General features: G+C 43.6%; 1 protein-coding gene across 1 annotated transcript in view; it reads right to left on the reverse strand.

The window, feature by feature from the left end:
• The window catches only part of TRIM55 (tripartite motif containing 55), a 38,545-nt gene extending 19,197 nt beyond the window's left edge, over nucleotides 1-19,348 (reverse strand). Inside the window, 9 exon segments of the mRNA XM_009634108.2 lie at nucleotides 795-867; nucleotides 869-950; nucleotides 3,111-3,235; nucleotides 3,335-3,357; nucleotides 4,371-4,604; nucleotides 8,580-8,675; nucleotides 10,430-10,589; nucleotides 18,574-18,746; nucleotides 19,160-19,348. Coding sequence (XP_009632403.2) covers nucleotides 795-867; nucleotides 869-950; nucleotides 3,111-3,235; nucleotides 3,335-3,357; nucleotides 4,371-4,604; nucleotides 8,580-8,675; nucleotides 10,430-10,589; nucleotides 18,574-18,746; nucleotides 19,160-19,348 — 1,155 coding nt within the window.
• Nucleotides 19,349-19,594: the final 246 nt, after the last annotated feature.

Here is a 19,594-nt window from a genome sequence, read left to right on the forward strand (position 1 = left end):
CCTCAAATATCTTCACCGCAGCCTTTACCCACTCAGCAACTTCACTGGGTAAATTGCATAAGAGGAGAATTTGGTAAGTTAATTGTATATAAGGCCAGCTAAAGGAACACATGAAGTACATCTTTTTCTGTAGGTCTTCCAGAATATGCAGCAAATGCAGTCTCATTCTAACCGCATTCTTTTAGAAAAAGTGCTGGCCTAAATTATTCGCACCCTGAATCTGTTTGCTGCTAGGCTGTAAGAAGCAGTTTCCTCTCCTGTGTGGTGTATGATATCCCTGCATCCACCTAGATGATATCCCTCGGATGACCAGAGCAGAAGGCAGCAAATGACATTCACAGAAAAGAGATTAGGAGTATGATCTAAAAGTTGGTGGTGGAAAGCTCACTAAATCCAGAGGGAATGCCAAATTATCTTAGTATAAATATTTTAGCAACCATTTATTTTATAATAGTTAGTCTGAGTTAAATCACAGCAAGCAGAACATCCATTGTAATGCACTTAACTCCCAAACTGAATCTCTTTTTTTTATATCTTATGTACCCCATGTGTATCTCAATTTATCCAGCAGCTTACTTTTTACTTATCAAGCAATATATACGCAGGTCAAGAGGACAGGGTACAGTTGTGTGTATGTGTACAAGGGCAATAAACAATCTTGTTCTCCAGTACATCAACTCCCTTAGCTGTGCTCCTGACATATGGTGCTTACAGGCCACAGGGAAGCAATTTCTTGCTCTGCCAGGGTGCAGTCAGCACAGCTGGCAGGACAGGAGGACACCAGGGCCACTTACCTGACTGGCCGGGGTGGCAGGCTGTGGCACTGGAGCAGGTTCGGCCAGGGGTTCTCCCACTATGCTCTGTGTCCTCCTCTCCTGATGACTCTGTGTGGACTTGATCCAAATCTTCACCATCCACCGTCTCCTCCTCTTCTTCTTCTACCTCCTCCTCTGATAGGACACACGTAAAAAGACAGGGCTGAGCACCATGTGAAGATGGTTACAGTCTTTATGTAATTAAAACCCATTTACAATTGCATGGCAAAGCTGCTGATAATCTCCTGCCTGGCAGAGGACGCAGGCTGGGGAGAGGGCATGGGGAGGGAGCCTGCTCCCACCAGCCTGGACTGGCCACTGCCGTGGAGCTGCCAGCAGGTACTTTGCAGCAGGGAGGACACAAAACACATAAACTTATTAAAATCTTAAGCTGGCCCTTTCCATGGGAAGGAGGACAGCAAGTCCTGACAATGCACGTGTATCCTCTTGAGGGATGTGCAGCATGGCCCTGCACTTTTTGGGGAGAGGATACCTGGTCTGGCACAATCTGCCAGAAAAAAGTCTCTCTTGCAATTTTTGGTATGTATTTGTTTTAAATACTGTTGAAGACATCATAATAAATCTTTACCAGGTCAGTGCTTTGCAATACATGACCAGAGGTTTGGGATACCAACCTCCTTAAAACCAGACTATCAAACTTGGTCAAACCACCGCTTTTGCACCATCTGACACACCCTGTTGTCAGCATTCATGGCTTGGCTTGTTTCCAGAGGGAGCCCTCTAACAATGCATTTTCATTTGCATAATCACACTATTCATCCTCACAAACGTCAGGTGTTGTTCAGAGCCATCCTAGCACTTCAGAGAAATAAACTTTGATGGATGCATTAACCCAAGCTCCAAATTGGCTGCACATTTTGCACAGGTTATGGTGCTGCCTGACTAGGTAGAAGGACTATAGATCTGCAAATAAAGCAACACACTCCTAAATGGAGAAACGTTTCTGCAGAAAAATTCCTATAAGCAGAGTGCTGAATCTCTGCTTCCATGTCCCCTGGCTGCAGAGGACCTCACTGACTGCAGTAGGAGAGTCAAACGCAGGACTGAACTCCCGATTGCCAGAGTCGTTGCCAATGCCTTGTCCCCAGGAGGTGGGTGTCACATTCCCCATCACATGGTGGGAGTGCATGCCCAGAGCACGAGGTCATGATCTTGGCAGATGCACGTGTGTGGCAGGGATGTGGCAGATGTGGCTGATCACAGGGATGAACCGGGCACGAGGCAGTGACTAGGGATTGTCCCTCCCAGGACAAATCCCTGGAGGTTCATGGCCCTGTGAGATGGCACCTGCTCCTCTGCTGCTGACTGGTGCCGCTGCTGCCGTCCCACTACATGGAACCCTGTGCCAAGTACAGCTAGTCCACGGATCCCAACCTCCGGACCGCACAGCAGGCACACGAGGTCCCTCATAGGAAGCAGAAATGCAGTCCGAAGTCAGTGTAAGTTGTGGCAGGGGAGTAAGCGATAGGTGGCATCTGCATGAGACTAAACTGGGCTGATAAAGGTAAATGTAAATGTACTGGCAGAATCCAGTGCTGGCAAGAAACTTAGAGATATCTGATGACTATTGCTGCTGTCTTTTAATAGGAGATATCTGCTTATCAGAAACAATAATCTCCATCAACTTCTTGTGGCTTATCTGTAACATAAAGCATAGATGATCCTAGATTTCAGGATACTTTGGTAAATGTAGAATTACAGCTTTGCATTATTATGTAGACATATTAAGCATGGTTAGTCATGTCATGACAAATGGCATGACACAAGATGTTAAATGCATGAAAGATTATGAAAATTTTTGCTTCCCTCTATAACTCTGTGATCTTGAATTTCAATTATGTTTCTGTTAAATTTCTCCATTATTATAAAAAAAGAGTTTAAAAAGTATCTTTCATAAGTACTTCTTTTGGTAGCAAACATTCTATTTCTTTAATGACTTTCTAGAACAGACAGGCAACACCTTTTAGGGAGAAAAGGACTTTACAGACTGAGACAAAAGCTTAATTTTGTGGTCCCTTCACACAAGGAATCAGTGAAGATCATGGGATTAGGAAAGCGTTGAGGCCACATAAAAGGTAAGATGAATGGTGTCAACAGGTTATGTGATTTTTTGACTGTTGTATTTTGCTTTTCGTTATAATTGACACAAAATGGTCTAGTTACACTTTGGGATGGAGATAAAGATCTGATTCAAGTTTTCCTACTCAGTATCATCATGTAAATTACACACAACCACAATTTAAGAAAGCAATTGGGGTGAAATAAATGACATACCTCTGTCAAAATCAATTTCTCGTATTATCTTTTCTTCTCTACTGAGGTTCACTGTGAACTGGTTCATATTTTCATACCCATCTTCTATTTTTTCCATTTGAAATCCTTTAGATGCTTCATTAATTCTAAAACAGAGAGATTGGTTATTGGTCTTTGGATTTGCAGATAAATTTGTAATTTGTAATTCTTTATAAAGATCAAGAGTCTCAAGTTTAAATACTTACTTTTGTAGCAATGTTTTGGCATTCTGTGAAAACAAAAGGGAAATAAATGACTTCTTAAGTGGTTCAATTTTTTCCAAGATTTTATGCATTGAGATCTAATTCTTATACTGGCTGCTACTAATATGGATCTCATAAATGACAACCATGAGATCTATGAATGAGATCAAATTTGGATGGTAATTAGCATACAGCTGAGTAAACCTTTTAGTTCATTGAAGACTTTTTAATTAAAATCTGAATGTGATGGGAAATATGTACAATTTCTACAAAAATGAAATGGAAATATTTTTGCTCTTTTTTGTGTGTGTGTTTGTGGTGAAAAGCAATTGTTCTGTTACCATCTTTAGTCACAGTAACTATATCTTTGCCTACCATAAGATCATACTTCTCGAGCCACAGAATTTTATTTGTCTGGAAAGAATATTGTACTCTTCAAAGGCAATTCTTTGATGAAAATAAGGGGGTTTTTTTTGTAGAAAACACCTTTCCAGCCTTTAGTATAGAGGAATTGTAAACTTGCAGGACAGAAATTCTACACCAATTAATTCAGTGGACAGGCTGCTAATGGTTTCCTAATCATGTCTCCTAAGTTTATAGTAAGAAAACAGAATAAATGAAAATGAAGTAAAGGCATAAAAATGTAACTTAGAACATAAATATTTAATCCTTGGAAAGTTAATCACTCCATCAATATGCAAATGAACCCACAGAAGTTCATATACTCATATATTATGGTGCTGAGACAATAAAGATATGTTGGAAAATGTTAAAATTCCTGTTTCTTCTTTGGGGACCAGAAATACATACACAGGATTGTATATTTTGGTGCTAATGGCAAATACTCATGTTCTTGGTTTGGGTACCACTCACAAGAAGACTAGTCATTTGTCAGTGCTGATGCAAGTGTTTAAAAAATGAGTTTGTATAGATGTTCACTCAAAGATGATCAAACTCTGAATGTGCCTAAAATTGAGAAATGCTTAAACAGTATTTCGATAACCCCATCATTCTTTTTCTATCTCTATAGACTTCATACCTGCAAAAACACTGCCATTTCTGGTTCTTCCATGAACTGGATTCCTGATTCAACCAACTTCGACACAGCTTCCAAATGATCTGCATACTTCTTCATCAGGGAGCGGACGTGTTCCAGTTTCTCCTCTTGGGTTCTAGTGATTATTTGTGTCATTTCATTTTTTCTTTCTTCCAGTACAGAATAGAGATAATCAAATTTTTCACACAGCTGCTCTTTCTGTCGTCTGCAGCATTCCTGTGAATCATTTGGTTTATGTTAAACATGTTATGTTCTTAAAAGAGTTTCTATTTTTACAGTTACTTGGAAGCATTTTCATCAAAGAAATTCCTCTTTCTGAATAGTGCAAAGGATTCTGAATGACCCCAGAGACTTTTATAATTTTCAAAGTCCAAGCTATTAGAACAAAAGTTTTAAAACTGTTCTCAAACTCTGAGTTTCAAGCCACTTAAAAGCCCCCAAACAGGTTATTGTATAACTTGTCAGTCTGCTAAAAAATTGTGAAAGGTATTTATGATGCCTGTAGTGATACATCAAAGTCTGAAGAAAAAGTAAAAACCCCCACCATATTAGCAGCTGGGTTCGTTTGCACGAACAGAATGGTTTTTAAAGGAGCGATCATCTCAAATCAGCTCTGGAGAATTTTCTTTTTCTTCCAGATAACCTGGAACTATTGTGGTGGGGCTTGATTTTCACATACACTCTCTTAGGCTCTATTTTGACAATAGGTGTCCGTTATATTCCATTTACTGTGGACTGAATGAGGTAGAGGTACCACAAAAGAAAACGAGTGAGTGACAAAAGCACAAAGACAAGAAGAAGAATCAGGTTCCAACCCTAGCTTCAGGCACTGATTTTCACATCATTTTCTGAGACACTTTTATTGTCCTTCCAACCAGACAACATAGCATATTTCACTGAGTAAGGAGGATGGGTTTGATGACTGCTTCATTGAGCGTTCTCTAACTAGAACACGCTGCACTTGCAAGGGAGGATTTATGGGGAGGAAATCGGAGACAGGTTATCTATAATGTCTGAGGTCTACCAAATAGAAGTACTTGAGTCACCTGTGTGCCCTAGGGCACACAGATAGGCATAGCCTTATTGTGGTTATATCTGGTTGCTGATGGTGGTGATTATTTAAATCTCTTTCCTAGGAACTGAGGCTGAATCAATTCCTCATCTTCGTCCCTTGAGGCATAATGCTGAGATCCTGGCAGCATAGGGTTATTAACAATCCCAGAGTACTTTTGGAAGTGATAAGACTGATTATTCATAGCACTTGGCCAGAGAGAATCCGACTTTTTTCTTGACTTTCAGCCAGAGCTCTTCCCTATGATTGGTGACAGTCTGCTCTGTGCTGTTCAAAGGAGAAAGCCTTTCAGAGGTGGACGTGTGGCCAAAAATCACTGTCTATGTTGAGGGGTGGGGACTGAATACAGATCTTGTTGCACTGACCCAAGTATCCACCTTTGCTTCCCAGTGAGGAAGACTAGGCTAAGCAGGCACTCTTAATTTAAAACTCCTTGCAGGGGTGCAGGCTTGTCCTGCCCTTCTGGAGGTCATTGCCACTTCCCAGAAATTCCTGATTAGTGAATTATAGGGTGGAGATAAGGAAGCTTGCGAACCAAGTGAGTCATGGTTCTTGGGTGTCATTCTATTGTTCAGACCTCAAATAATCTTCCTCTCCTCTTTTGCTCCTCTCCTAGCTTTGTCCCAGTGTTTCCTGCACTTCTGCTTGCTCCAGACTCCTCTTTGGTTTAGTCTACAATTAATTCCTCTGAAATGTCATTCAGATCACTTGTAAAACAACCTTAATTTCAAGACAAGTATGTGCTATCTTTGCCATTTGACGCAGGACAAATGTTAGGGGAAGAAGAACATGGGAGTGATAGCAGGATGCCCCGGGAGATTCTTCCCTATCTCTAACCTGTAATATATAATGCTTCCTGCCAGCAGATATTACAGAGTTGTGAACCTCCAGAGTGAGAGTGTAGAACAGGTTCCTAACCACAAATGCTGAAATATTTCTGAAATATTCTCTTTCTGCATAAAATGTTCCCATACAAAGTCTCTGCCTGATGGAATTACCCTAATTGGATTCTGAGTAATGAAAAAGGTTAACAAACCTGACTTTCCATTTGAAACAGTTCACAGCCTTTTGTTTTTTAAAGCATGGTTACAGCAAAAAGAAGGGAGTCCTTGCCACTGAGCATGACTTGCACAGCCTGTTCTGAAGTAGCTGTATTGACTGGCCTACATTATTAACGTTTAAAAGAAACTCTATAATTTTGCCTTCGTTGTCTTCAGGGCTAAACAGTATTTAATTATTTGTTATTGCTTTCCAGTATTTAGCATTTTATATTCCCTGTTTTTATTTTCAGTATAACATGTGAATTTGGTCTACCTTTCAATCAGTTAAAAGATATACAAGTATTAATCAAGTTTTTTGTTTGCTTTTTCTCTTTTTTAGGTTTGGATAGGAGCAATAGCTAAACATCGACCTGTAGACTACTGCTTACTCCAGCTACAAGGAAAATGATCATGTATTTTCTGCTAAAGCAGGTGTTTATTGTTCCCTGCAAAGTGTTAAGCAGAGAGAAGAGACAATCCTGGACTATAAGCATTATTTCCATGTGTGCACCTTTCTCAGCTCCAGCTGTAGCTTTTCATCTTCAAGGACAAACTGATGTCAACTCAGACAAAGCTCTCATATGGTAGGAAATGCGATTTGCTTGAAATGTAACATGGAAGTGCCAAGGTAAGCTCTAAGATCTATTTTCTGCAATCTCTGGTTTTAAAGGTGAAAAGCCTATTAAAACATCTGAAGGTAAAATAGCCCTACTTCCTTTGGGCTTCGAGTTTAAAAGTTAGACTTTAAACTGAGTGGATGACTCTAAGGAAGCTAGTTTCAGAAACTGTTGTATTTATGGAGGTATTTTTAGCCCAGTGTTTTCTCCATGCTTCAGACTAGATGTTTGAAATTTTGTTTCTGGTTCAGCTAGTTCAACTTAAATGAGTATAAGCTTTTGCTTTTGTATCGTTCAAATTTCTGCAGTTAACCTACTTGAAAGTCTTGTTTCTGCCTGCAAAGTCCTGATAGCAGCCAATTTCATCCTTGCAGCGTGAAGGTTTCCTGACTACAAAGTTCTGACTGCTGCTAACGTGCTCTCTCATTTACTTGGGCTAATGGCTTTACGTTCTTTGAACCAAACTTAGCCATTTTCTGTTCTTCCTTGCTCTAAAGAAATAGGAGCTGTGGGCAGTTGTGTATGTAGATTGTGGAATCAATTTTTCTTACCAATTAGAATCTATACATCCTGGATTAACTTCTTTTTCTCTGCAGTTTCTCTTTTCTGCTCCAGCTCTGAAGGGTCAATATAATTCTAATTGGGCTGAGAGGGATGCGACTCCTTCACTAGATGCTTCATCAAACTCTGATCATAAAATCAATTCATACGAGCTCCTTTCAGCCTGTTGCTCTGTGATGCTCAAATTGGTCAGAGCTGATATTTATATTTGCTTTGCTGGTGCAAATCTCTTGGAGGAAATGAAAACCTCTTCTGCTATTGAATGATACAAAACTAATTCCAGCTTTGTCAGAGCAAGACCTTTACCAGAAAATCCAGACTGACAGTAAGAACCCAAACTCTTTCCTCCCATGAGCAACAAAACAAGACTCCTTAAAGAACAACATAAGTATATTAAACAACTACTCCTGCACAGGAAGCAAAGTACCAAAAGACAGAGTTCAATGGCGTGCTTGGGAGCCATATTGCAGCTACCCTGTGGCTGAGACTAAGGCTCTGTTCACAGGACCAGTCAGGCCTTAGACTAATACTGGTCTTTTACAGCTTTAGCACCTGATCTTAGATGTTAAATAAACTGGGAGTTGGTGGCATTTTTCTAGATCTTCTTTTAACTTCAGTGATATCCCATGCCACCAAGAATGCTGAGCAAGACATGTTGATGTGGATTATCCTCGCTCTTTGTTCTCAACCACACAATGTCAGAGGCAGGGTGCCGAGCAGGATGTATCCTTTGGTTGAGGCAGTACAGCTGATATTGTACAAAGCCACAAGTAATGGTTTACCAAATCGATGTGGGAATGCATGTGGGTAAAGTGATACCTGTTAAAGAATGATCGTTGCCATCAGTTTAAAAGATGCGACTTCACACTGAAATATCTGCAATTAAAGGGGTGGTACCTACCTCAACTGTCTTGCAGGTCTCCTCCAGCTGCGTGACTATCCCTTGCACTCTGTCATTGCTCCCCACCAGGACTGCAATGCCATCACTCAGCTCGGACTGGGCAGTAAGGGGAGAGCAAGCGGTAAGGGGTTAGACACCGTCCCACTTCAGGGTAGCATATCTAACTGTGGGGAGCAGGGGATGAATGAGCGTATCAGGGTATTAGCTCTTCTTTCCACCAGGACTGAGGAAAATTGGAGCTTTCCCTGCCCACGAGTTATCCACTAGTGCTTTGACGTTTGTTTCCTCTCCTGAACCACTATGAAAACATTGGCATTTTGAAACTTTTCGTGGAGAAGAAGCTGTGTTTTGGAAAGGAGGAAGCTCTTTGTTCTAGGAGGTTCCTCTAGATTCTGTTATCTGAAGCACTATGTTTCAACAGCTCCAAAATATTCACTTTGGATTTGTTGAGAGAAAAGTCTTTGTCTCTTGAGGGTTTGTTTTTTTTTTAATGTCTAGGTCTAGCCACACAACTGTAGCGTTTCCCTGATGACTGTAGCTCTTGGCTTTGGAGAGAAGAGGTAGCCCATGGACGTGGAGGGACCAGGGTGCTACAGAGACCCTGGTATAAGGGCAGTGGGGCTGGAGCTGCGGTGAGAGGGGAAGGGAGAAAAGGGGGAGGAGACGGTGAAGGCTGAGCCACTGGCACAAGGGAAACGAGTGGAAAAAGGGAATAGCCTAAGTGTGGGGAGGGGGATGACCGTGGGGTGTCCTTAAAAGAGGAGAAACAGAGGAGCTAGTCCCTAGGGAACTTGGTAAAGGGTGCTGAGGAGGGCAAGGGGCCCTTGGCACACCGCTGTAGTGACAGAGGCACCGTGTCTGTGGCCTCCACAGTTTTGTAAAGGATCTTTTGAAGCGTGCATCCTGCAGCCTCTGGGTTACACCTCCAGTCTTGGGCATGACAGCCCCTTTCCGCAGACATGCTGGGAAGGAAACCACTGTTTGCAAATCTCCATGCAAAGGGAGTGATCAGGGGTATGGATTCAGTCCAAGAAACTTCTCCCCCTTCTCTGTCCCTTTTTGACTGAAAAGGATGCTCGTAACTACTTTCTTAAAGTGACTTCTCATTTGTAGTTTCCACACACAAGCATCTGTGTGACAAAGTTGGAAGCTGGGATTGCAAACTTGGCCTGTCTGATTGCTTGCCCCACTGGGGTCCTCCAGAAAAATGAGTTGTTTATCTCAGGAGGATAACCCAGTGAGTCAGGTTTTAAATTAATACTGTATTAAAAATGAACAAGTCTTTTACTGGTGACAGCAAGGGCAGAGGATGTTAGGTACATCCTGTGCTGCCAACTATTGAATATTCCTGCATTCACTTGCAGGAGGAGGTTTTTCACTTAAGTTTTCTTAAAAATGGGATGCTTAAAGGCAAAAGTGCCTAACAGACAACTATTTGATTTGTAATGGTCAGTTTTCTTTCCAGTTCATGTATTGGAAATCCCACTTGTTTTTCTGACCTAAAAGCACTGGGAAAAAGAGATTAGGAACCTCAAAAGAGAGATCTTCAGCTTCACATCAAATCGCTGTCTGAAATGTTTACTTACTATACTAACAAAAATTGGGACACCGTAATATCTTTCTGTGTGATTTCTCATAAATTTATTTTTCTGTGTTTCTAAACAGTTCCTACAGATTTGTGTGAAGCTTTCGCTCATGCACAGGAATGGCAAAGGCACCCCAAGGCCCCTTTGGAAACTCGCAGGAAGCCCATGGGAATGCTTTCCTGTCGGTGGTCCTGTTGATTGCTGGGAGGACTATGAGATACAAAAAGATATTTACCTTAGATACAAAAAGTGAGGATGTGATACTGGAGAGTAAACGTTTGTGAGAGGAGCAACTTGACAATCTTTGTGGGCACCAAAGACTTTGCACAAGGAGCAGGTGGGCATTTCGCAGTTCAAACAATAGATATTAATTCTCTCATCTTCGTGCTCTTCGCACATTGGTTGGTCACACTTCCTTTCGGGTCTGCAAAAGAAAACAAGTTTAAAACAAACTCGGTGCTCATGAGTTTCTGATGACAACACTTAGGGTATCAGCACAAAATAGGATACATTTGTATAGCAGTGTCCAAGGCTGACCTGAATACGCAGAGTAGACTTAAACCTGCTATGCAGGATGACTCAATAGATAGTGGTACAGCTTAATGTCCTGACACAACAGGGTGTGATAACAATATAGCAACATGACTTCACACGGGGATTCCAGCTGGGAGTGTGACTGAACCCCCGCTCATATTTAAAAATGTAAATAACCTCACTAAGACTGATCTCAGACTACTACTCCTGTACTTTAATTAGCGTGTTATCCAACATCTGTCTGAAATATGAAACATACGTAATTCCTTTAGAGTTCATCCTGCAAAATGTCAGGCGCTTGGCCTTAATGCAGGAAAGCTCTTACTCAGGGGGCTAATTTGAAGTGAGAGTTACAGGCATTGGTGGACCTTTGTGCCCTTAATGCTGTATCTCTGCTGATGAGTTTTGTGAGGCCCAGGTCAGGACTGTCAAAATCAAACAGAACTGGGTCCTTATGGCCTTTACACTAGGCCAGAAATCCAAATAAGGTCTCACATGAATTAATTTTAACTGGGTGACATGTGTCTAGCTTGTACAGCGTTGGACTTTTTAAGAGTAGCTACTCAGTTGTACCAGCCACCAAAGGCATGGATTACACAAGAAGTGTTCCTCTCCTGTGCTGTCACCAGACTATAGCTCAGTCCTGATCTTCTCTTCACCAATATGATTTAGCCATATACACAAGTCAATCCCTGCTATTTTAGGAACTAATTTAACCATAGCATCCTTAAAATGAGCCACTTAACTGACATTCCCAGTGTAAGTGAAAGCTCTGGTCCAGTCTATGTGAGCAGGCTGACGTTTTCTGAGCCCACACTTCAGGCTTAGCACCCTGAGCAGGTCTGCAGCAAGCACGTGAGTGAGTGAGTGAGGATGTGATACTGGAGAGTTAGTAGATAGATGGAGGGAGTATGGCTGGGGGTTCGAGCCTCCAAAGGTTGCCATTCCTACTGTGGCAACATTAAATCTTTCCAGTATAAGCCATTATCCCCTTCTGCTACCGTTTGGTAGGAGAACTATGACTATGACTAGTAGCAAGTGGAGCAATGGCATCATAGAAATATATCTTTTCATCATTAGGTAGAAACTATTTTCCAAAACTATAGAATTTAATGGAATTAAATGGCAAAAAAAAAATTTAAAAGCTATTCTACAGAGCTCTGTAGCAAGGAGGCAACCACTCATTCTATTACAAGTTTAAAAATTTATGGAGAGATAATTATTTTAGATTATATTACAATAGAGTTTGTCTATAAAAGTTTGGTAACATGGACATGGAATTTATTTTTTAATGACAAAGTACAGGTTAGATTTTCTCTTCTGAAGGGAATAGAATGTGATCAATTAGATGTGTTTAAAAAAAGATCGGGCGCCAAAGAAAATGTCTCATGCATTCATATTTTTTAATTTCAGAAGGAAAATCTGCAAGCTGCCATATAACACGATATACCAGAATAAAACAAGATGGACATTTCTGAAGGAAGCCTGCATTATTTGGGTCAAATTTCTAGCATACATTTACATAAAGCACTCCCTGTGTCAAATCCAGCATCGTTTCAATGCTAGTCACAAGAGGTGTGTCTCCACTGTAAGGAATACTTCACATTGTTTGCAAATGATGGCAAACAACCCCTTATATATTCATGTTACAGTGCACCAGTGGGAGGGCCTACATGTGAGGGCAATAAGAGACAACGAATTTCAAAGCGATTAATTAAGCCTGAAATAGCTGCTCTTCCTGCAAATATTTACAAGACAAGAACCAGAAACTACTAGAATGTTATTTGACACTGGAATGGTGCCACTAGCATGAAAGACACATCGCACAGGGCAAAAAGGCGATGGTGTCAAGCAAGTTCAGCCAGAAGCAGCCAACCTTCAAAGGTGCCGCAAAGAACTGGAAGAAACCTGGCAGAACTCCCTGAACTAGTGGGGCCCTGAAGACAGTGGCAGAAGACAAGAAGTAAACAGTTCTATAGTCTCCTCTCTAGGCTTTGCAAAAGGAGAGATTTTTAACAGAACATTCCCTGATTTCAGAGGAGATCCTCTACATCTGTGCAGGTGTAGCAAAGGCCAAAACACAACCCCTAAGTTTAAAATGGCTGCTCCTGAAACGAAAGATTAAAGAGTACCCAGTAAGGAAATGACAGCATGGCTTTAGCAGAAGAAAAGATTCATCATAAATGTGCTTGTGACCAAAGAAGGGGCAGGTAGCTGCAATGGCCTAGTAAGCTTTGTGCTCTTGTTCTCTGACTCTGCTCTTTGAGATGCTAAGCCTATGTTTGACTGCTACAGGTTTATTCTTTCCCATTAAAATTGGATTTGGACATTAATGTGCAGTGTTGTGCATGTTTTATGGAGAGGAGGTGTCCTGGTTTCAGCTGGCATAGAGTTAACTTTCTTCATAGTAGCTAGCATATCTAGCACGGCAGCACTCAGCGGCGGTGTGACTTCATTCAGGCCACGATAGTCTACTGTCAGTCTCCACTCTCCATTAGACTTTCTCACTGGCCATATGGGAGGAGGATTCTCAGCAGTGCTGAGGCCATACCTGGAGTACTGGGTCCAGTTCTGGGCTCCCCAGTAGAGGACATGAGAGACATGGGCATACACCAGAGAGAGTCTGACAAAGGGCCATGAAGATGATTAAGGATCTAGAGCATCTCTCCTGTGAGGAAAGGCTGAGAGAGCTGGGACTTTCAGTCTGGATAAAAGGAAGTTCAGGGGGATCTTAGCAATGACCTTGATCTTATCAGTACCTTCAGGTATATAAATACATGAAAGGAGGGTGTAACAAGGATGGATCCAGGCTCTTTGCAGTGGTGCCCAGTGACAGGACAAGAGGCAAAGAGCACAAACTGAAACACAGAAGGTTCCCTCTGAACACCAGAAGACACTTTTTCACTGTGAAGGTGACCGAGCCCTGGCACAGGTTGTCCAGAGAGGTTGTAGAGTCTCCTTCCTTGGAGATACTCAAAAGCCTTGTAGAGTCTCCTTCCTTGGAGACACTCAAAAGCCATCTGGATAGGGTCTGGATAGCTGGCTGTGGGTGGCCCCGCTTGAGCAGGGGGGTTGGACCAGATGCCCTCCAGAGGTCCTGTCCAACTTCAGCCATTTTGTGATTCTGTGCTTTGGTGAGGAAATGCAAAGTTGCTGGGCACATAAAGGAGCACACTTTAAGGACATAGTAAGACCTTAGCAAAACCTCTGTTTAATTAGACGGCATGTTTTCCTTAGGATTTCTACAAATCCAGAAAGGTCTCTACTGAAATCCCGAATCCAACTTTGATAGTATTTTTACTGAGGACCCTAAGAAAGTTAGCTGTAGCCCTTCCTGTACCATTACATCACCCAATGCCTGCACCTGGTCAGAGGATAGAGAGAATCTGCATGACTATATGAGGCACAGCCAGGTCATTAGTGAAGATATTAAACTGTATTGGCCCCAGTATTAATCTCGGGCATACACCAGTAATCACTGGCCTCCACCTGACTTCATGCTGCTCACCATAACCCTTTGAGTCTGGCAGTTCAGCCAGTTTTCAGTCCGCCTCACTGTCCACTCTAGATCTCATTTCATCACTTTGTCAATAAAGATGTTACAGGCGACAGTGTCGAAAGTCTAGATAAACAACCACTGCTCTCATTCACTGAGTTAGTCATCTCACTCTAAAAGGCTACCAGGTTGGTCAGACATGATTTCCCCTTCATAAACCCATACTGACTATTTCTAATCACCTGCTTGTCTTTTATATATTTGAAAATGTTTTCCAAGAAGGTTTGCTCTAAACAACTTTCCAGGGACCAGTATGAGAATGACCAGCCTGTACTTCCCTGCATTCTTCTCCTTGCACTTCTTGAAGACTGGAGTAACATTTGCTTTCTTCCAGTCCAGCCCTCAGGAACCTATCCCAATTACCAAGACCTTTCGTATTGAAGATTATTGAGAGTGGCCTTGCAATGACATCAGCCAGCTCCCTCACCACTTATGTGTGCCTCCCATCAGGATGGCCATTTTTTTTAATAATTCCTAACCTGATCCACCTCTACTGAGGGTAAGTCTTTCTTCCTCTAGACTTTCCTGATGGTCTCGGGGTCCTGGGATTCCTGAAGGCTGATCTTACCAGTAAAGACTGGGGTGAAGAAGGTATTGAGTACCTTGGCCTTTTGCATGTCCTTCATCACAGGAGCCCCTGCCCCATTTAGCAGTGGACCCACACTTTCCCTAATCTTCCTTTTGCTGCTTGTCTACCTGTAGCAGCTCTTCTTGTTAGCCTTCATGTCCCTCACCAGATTTACTTCCAGGCAGGCTTTGGCTTTCCTAACTCCATCTGTACATGCTTGGACAGTGTCTCAAAATATTCCCGAGTCACCTGTTCACCTTTTTTTTTCTTCTCTTTTAATGTTGTATTTTTATCAGGAACTTCTTTTTAATCAGTGCAGGTATCCTGTCACCATTGCTTCGGTTCCTGTATATGACAATGCACCATTCTTGAGGTTGGAGGAAGTGGTCCTTGAAAATCAACCACAATGACAGACACTCCCCAAAGTGGTGAAAAGCCCATCAATACCCAGTGTAGAAATGGGGCTTGAAAAATGAGAAGACCAAAAAAGTTCATATGGACATGGGGATACCTGCAGCTCCATTACATTAGTACTAGTCTGAATGCCTGGCCCAAGAAAACCATTGGCACAGATGAGCTGGGACTCTGTCTCCGTGGGGAGTTTAAGAAGATCCAGGTGATCTCTCTCCTCATCTCTTTTCTGCACAGTCTCCAGTGCTCCTCCTGCAGCGCTCGTGCTTGGCGACCTGTGGGCAGGGAGCCCATCTCCCCGGCCCAGCCTACCTGAGGTCTCCAGGCATCCCTGCAGCCCCATCCTGGAGAGCCACATCCTCCCTTGGGAGCTCTAGCTGAGGCCTCCGAGGTGTCAGGGGTAGCGGCTCCTGGTGGTGCTGCCTACCCTATCCTGCAGCACGTCACCACTGATGCAGAGCCCACACATGCTGCTCTCAGCATAGCTCCTGGTCCCTGCTGTGCCCACTGCTGCATGCACTGCTCCATTGGTGCTCAGGGCTGCAGGGGCAGCCTGTACCTAGGGCTTGCCCTGGTAGGTGCAAGGGAGGAACAGCGCTCGACCCTCCCTGATCAGGATTCAGCTGGTAACAAAGCCCAAAGCACCTTTTGATCAGGAATAGCTGGTCGAGCTCATTAGAAGCTGCCAGAGCTTGTGAGAAGTCACAGCCTCCTGTTGCTACTCTTTCCTGGTGGCAGCAGGCACCCTGATGTTCCTCAGATAGTTCAGATAATCTGTGGCCTACAGACCTTCAAACATTGGTTTAATATTTTAGCCAACTTTATTTCCACTGGTTTCAGTCCTTTGCCCTCCTTTAAAGCTTTGTAGGAGCCACATCCTGTTTGAAGATTTCTTTCCTTGTGTTGCTAATAGATTCTAAATTGGGCAACAGGATACGCTGCTGTCAGCTGGAATCTGATGAGCAATGGGATAAAAGACCATATGATGTGATTTTTAGTAATAGGAGGGGCTGTATGTGAGGGCTTGGGCAGACCCTCCCAACCCCATAGCCCAGCTTCTGCCCCAGATTTTATTTTAAAAAAACCCCACCAATTCCTTAATTCAAATAGAAACTCAGATTTTAAAAATATTTTTGAAATAAATTACTTTTGCCTAAGCGGGAGGCAAAGCTTGCTCCCTAGCTGAGTTCCCCTCATTCTCCTAACTTTCCATGAAATGCAGCTGGGAGCTGGCATCATGCTGACACACACAGTTATGGTGAATTATACCCACAGGAGGACTCGAGGGGAAGAGGGTCCTGTTTGGAAATCACAGGTGCTGCTAGGTGAAGGGTTATCTTGGGAAGAAACAAGGAGGCAGAGGTCACATCTCAGCCTTCCTCTTGTGTACCTCTGCCAGATCCCAGCCCTCGCTTTGGAGGAGAGAGATACAAAGGGAAGAAGTAGAGAAGACTTGATTTCCCCTGACTTTTTGGTTTCAGTGGGACAGCATGGAGTAAAGCCATGGCAGATCTTGCCCACACTCTCATGGGAGCCTGAGGAACGTTAGGCAGAGAGAGATAAGCAGCTGAGGCCTACAAAGCGCCAAATAGTTTAGATAATGCTGCTATGCATTGCTGCTGCTACGTTACACTGATGATAACTTTCATTCTAAGGACATACATGAAGGTTAAATAAGCACCTTAACAGACTAAATAAACTAATCTTTTGGACAAATAGCTAAGCAAATATATGTTCATATTTATATTTTTTCTATTCTCCCCTTTCATTTATGGTGTTGTGTTTTACTTTCATAGAATTAAAAAAAAAAATCTACTAAACCTTTTGCATTCTGTTTAACTGAATTTTGTTCCAATTGCCCATGAACTACACAGGAAAAGGAGCTGCATTTCTTTATTTTTTAAGTGAAATACAACTGTGAGATGGGAAAAAACAAACCCAAGAAAGACATGAAGCCACACATGCCCAGCTTGTTTGATCAAAAGTGAAGCCCAGCACCATAGCTTTGCTGATTCATTTCCTCTGAGATTTTCCTGACTAAAATAATATTTGGGTATCAATGACACACACGAGGGTAGCTGACCTTCCCTTGGCACTGAGCATGAAGGGCAGTAGAAAGGGCAATTTTAAGCCAACTTCGTGCCCTCTGATGTTTTAGAGCTCCAACCTATGCCCAGCTACAACAGTCCCTGAAGGGATTCAAACAGCTGAGAATAGCCAAAGCCACCGCCAGGCTCTGAAATGTCCTCTCTGCTGGTGACTGTCCTCAGCTGGCGGAGGAGGCTGGAAGTGCCCTAAGCCACCTGAGGCACCAGGCTCTGATGGCTGTGTCCACATGCTCCAGCGATGCCACCTCATTGTACCTGTGAAACCCAGCTCCTTGTTGGGGTGGGATGTGTAGACTCTCAGGGAGCACGGCCAGGATTACACCTTCCTTCAGGTGCACAAAACACCTTGCCATACAAAACTGACCCTACGGATGCACACTGGTGACAACAACAGGCAGCTTTCCTGGGTGAGAGCTGCTTGCTTGGCAGCCTGGGACAGGTTTAGCTCCCCCCTTACTAAGCTGCCCAAGATGGTACCATGCATCTGACCCATCCCAGAGCAAGAGAGACAAGGAACCCATTCCTCTGCCCTGGGGTCCTGATTCTTGCGCACAGCCACACAGCACTGGCATGTATTATTTCTGGCTATTCCTTCTCTTTTATGAAGTCCTAAATAAGACTTGATTTCATGAGTTCACATCCCAAGCTGACAGGAATGGAGATTTTTTTACTGAGTTTTGATTTGATACTATGATGCAGGTTATCTTCTGCGTGAAATTCAGTTTTCTTGTTTGCGCTGTCTGTACCTCAGGATTTTCTAACAGGATGTGAAATGTCTTTCCCTTCTTTAGCATGAGAACACAGAGGTTAAAGACAAATGAGATTCATCTGAACTGTTTTCAAAATAAAAGATGTGAACCTAGCTACTTTTCCCTTATTCATGTGAGCTATCCTGACCTCAAGGCCTTTGCTTGCATGGGAAAGTTGCTCACATGAATAAGCACGGCACAGTCCTCTGCTGTAAGTGGAAGCAGGGAAATTCAGCATCTCTTTGGATACGTTTTTCTGTGCATCTATTTGGATACAGTTTTCTGTGCTCAGTGAGATCTGATTCCATTGCACAGCAGACAGGCATGCACGACAGCACGGTCCCTTCCCGCAAATCCGAGAGAGAAAACAACTACATCATTTTGTGTGACAAGCAGAAAGACCAGAAGGCCATCACAGTCTCCTAAGCCATTTCTGCTTTTGTGGCACACCTCCTTTTGAAGGGTACACATTCACTCGTTACCTTGTGGACTCCTGCTTGTAGATGTCAATGATGTTCTCCACCAGCAGGTTCCTCTGCAGCCCGTAGACGCCGTGCCGGTCGAGGACCACCTCATGCCTGCAGGAGGGACAGCGAAAGCGGCCTCCCGACGCCACGGTTGTGCCTCCCCTGGTCGGCAGGTAGGGGTTGGAGGCCTGCTCTTGCCAAGCAGCACAAGGAGAGGTGAAGTAAGGTCATGCAAAACCATGAAAACCTCTTTCAAAAGCACCGGAGGAAAAACATGCTTGTAGCAAACCATTTGTCAACACAGCCAAGGGGAGGGTAGGTCCAACGAGCCCCCGCGGCCCGGAAAGCGCCTGGCGGCTGCGGGGTGAGGGGCCGGTTCCTCAGCTCACACAGGTGGCCATGTCCCCGCCGCTAACAAGGGACACGTTAACCTGCGACAGGCTCAGCCCTGGCCCCCAGGGACGCTCAGCTTCTGCTTTAAATTGAACCCCCCCGGTCTTACCAACTGTTAAAAGCAATTCACAGAAACGTGTAAAAATCTTTCCATTAATTTCAGCCAGTGGTGCTGGGGAAGCAGAACTTTCTGCGGGAAGAAACCTACCTGGAAAATGTCGCTGGCGCATTTCCGACAGAGGTTGTGCTGACAGGGCAGGATGACCACAGGCTTGGTGAACATCTCCAGGCAGATAGGGCAAATCAGCTGTTTCTCCAGGTTATCCATGGTTTGCTGCTCTTTGGAGAAGGACTTGTAGTTCAGGGAGGTGCTCATCCCTAGCTTTTCCAGGGGCATACGCTCAGGATCACGGCCTCGTGGAGGGGTTTCCGTGTTAATTTCCCTTGAAATAAGTCCAAGGCTGTGCTGAGATCAGAGGCTCTCTGGGTTGCTCCGGCTGGAGGACATTGTTTAAACGAGGGGCCGAAGGGGGCCGGGGCTGTTTTTAGCAGCGTGGCGTCACAAGATGCCGTCCTGCCGTGCCCATATAAGCGCGTGAGAGGAGGACAGGCTGGGACAGGTGACAGCTGGCGGGGGGACGGG

This window comes from Egretta garzetta, unplaced genomic scaffold (genome assembly GCF_000687185.1).
Source record: "Egretta garzetta isolate BGI_Z169 unplaced genomic scaffold, ASM68718v1 scaffold132, whole genome shotgun sequence".
Taxonomy (NCBI): Eukaryota; Metazoa; Chordata; class Aves; order Pelecaniformes; family Ardeidae; genus Egretta; species Egretta garzetta.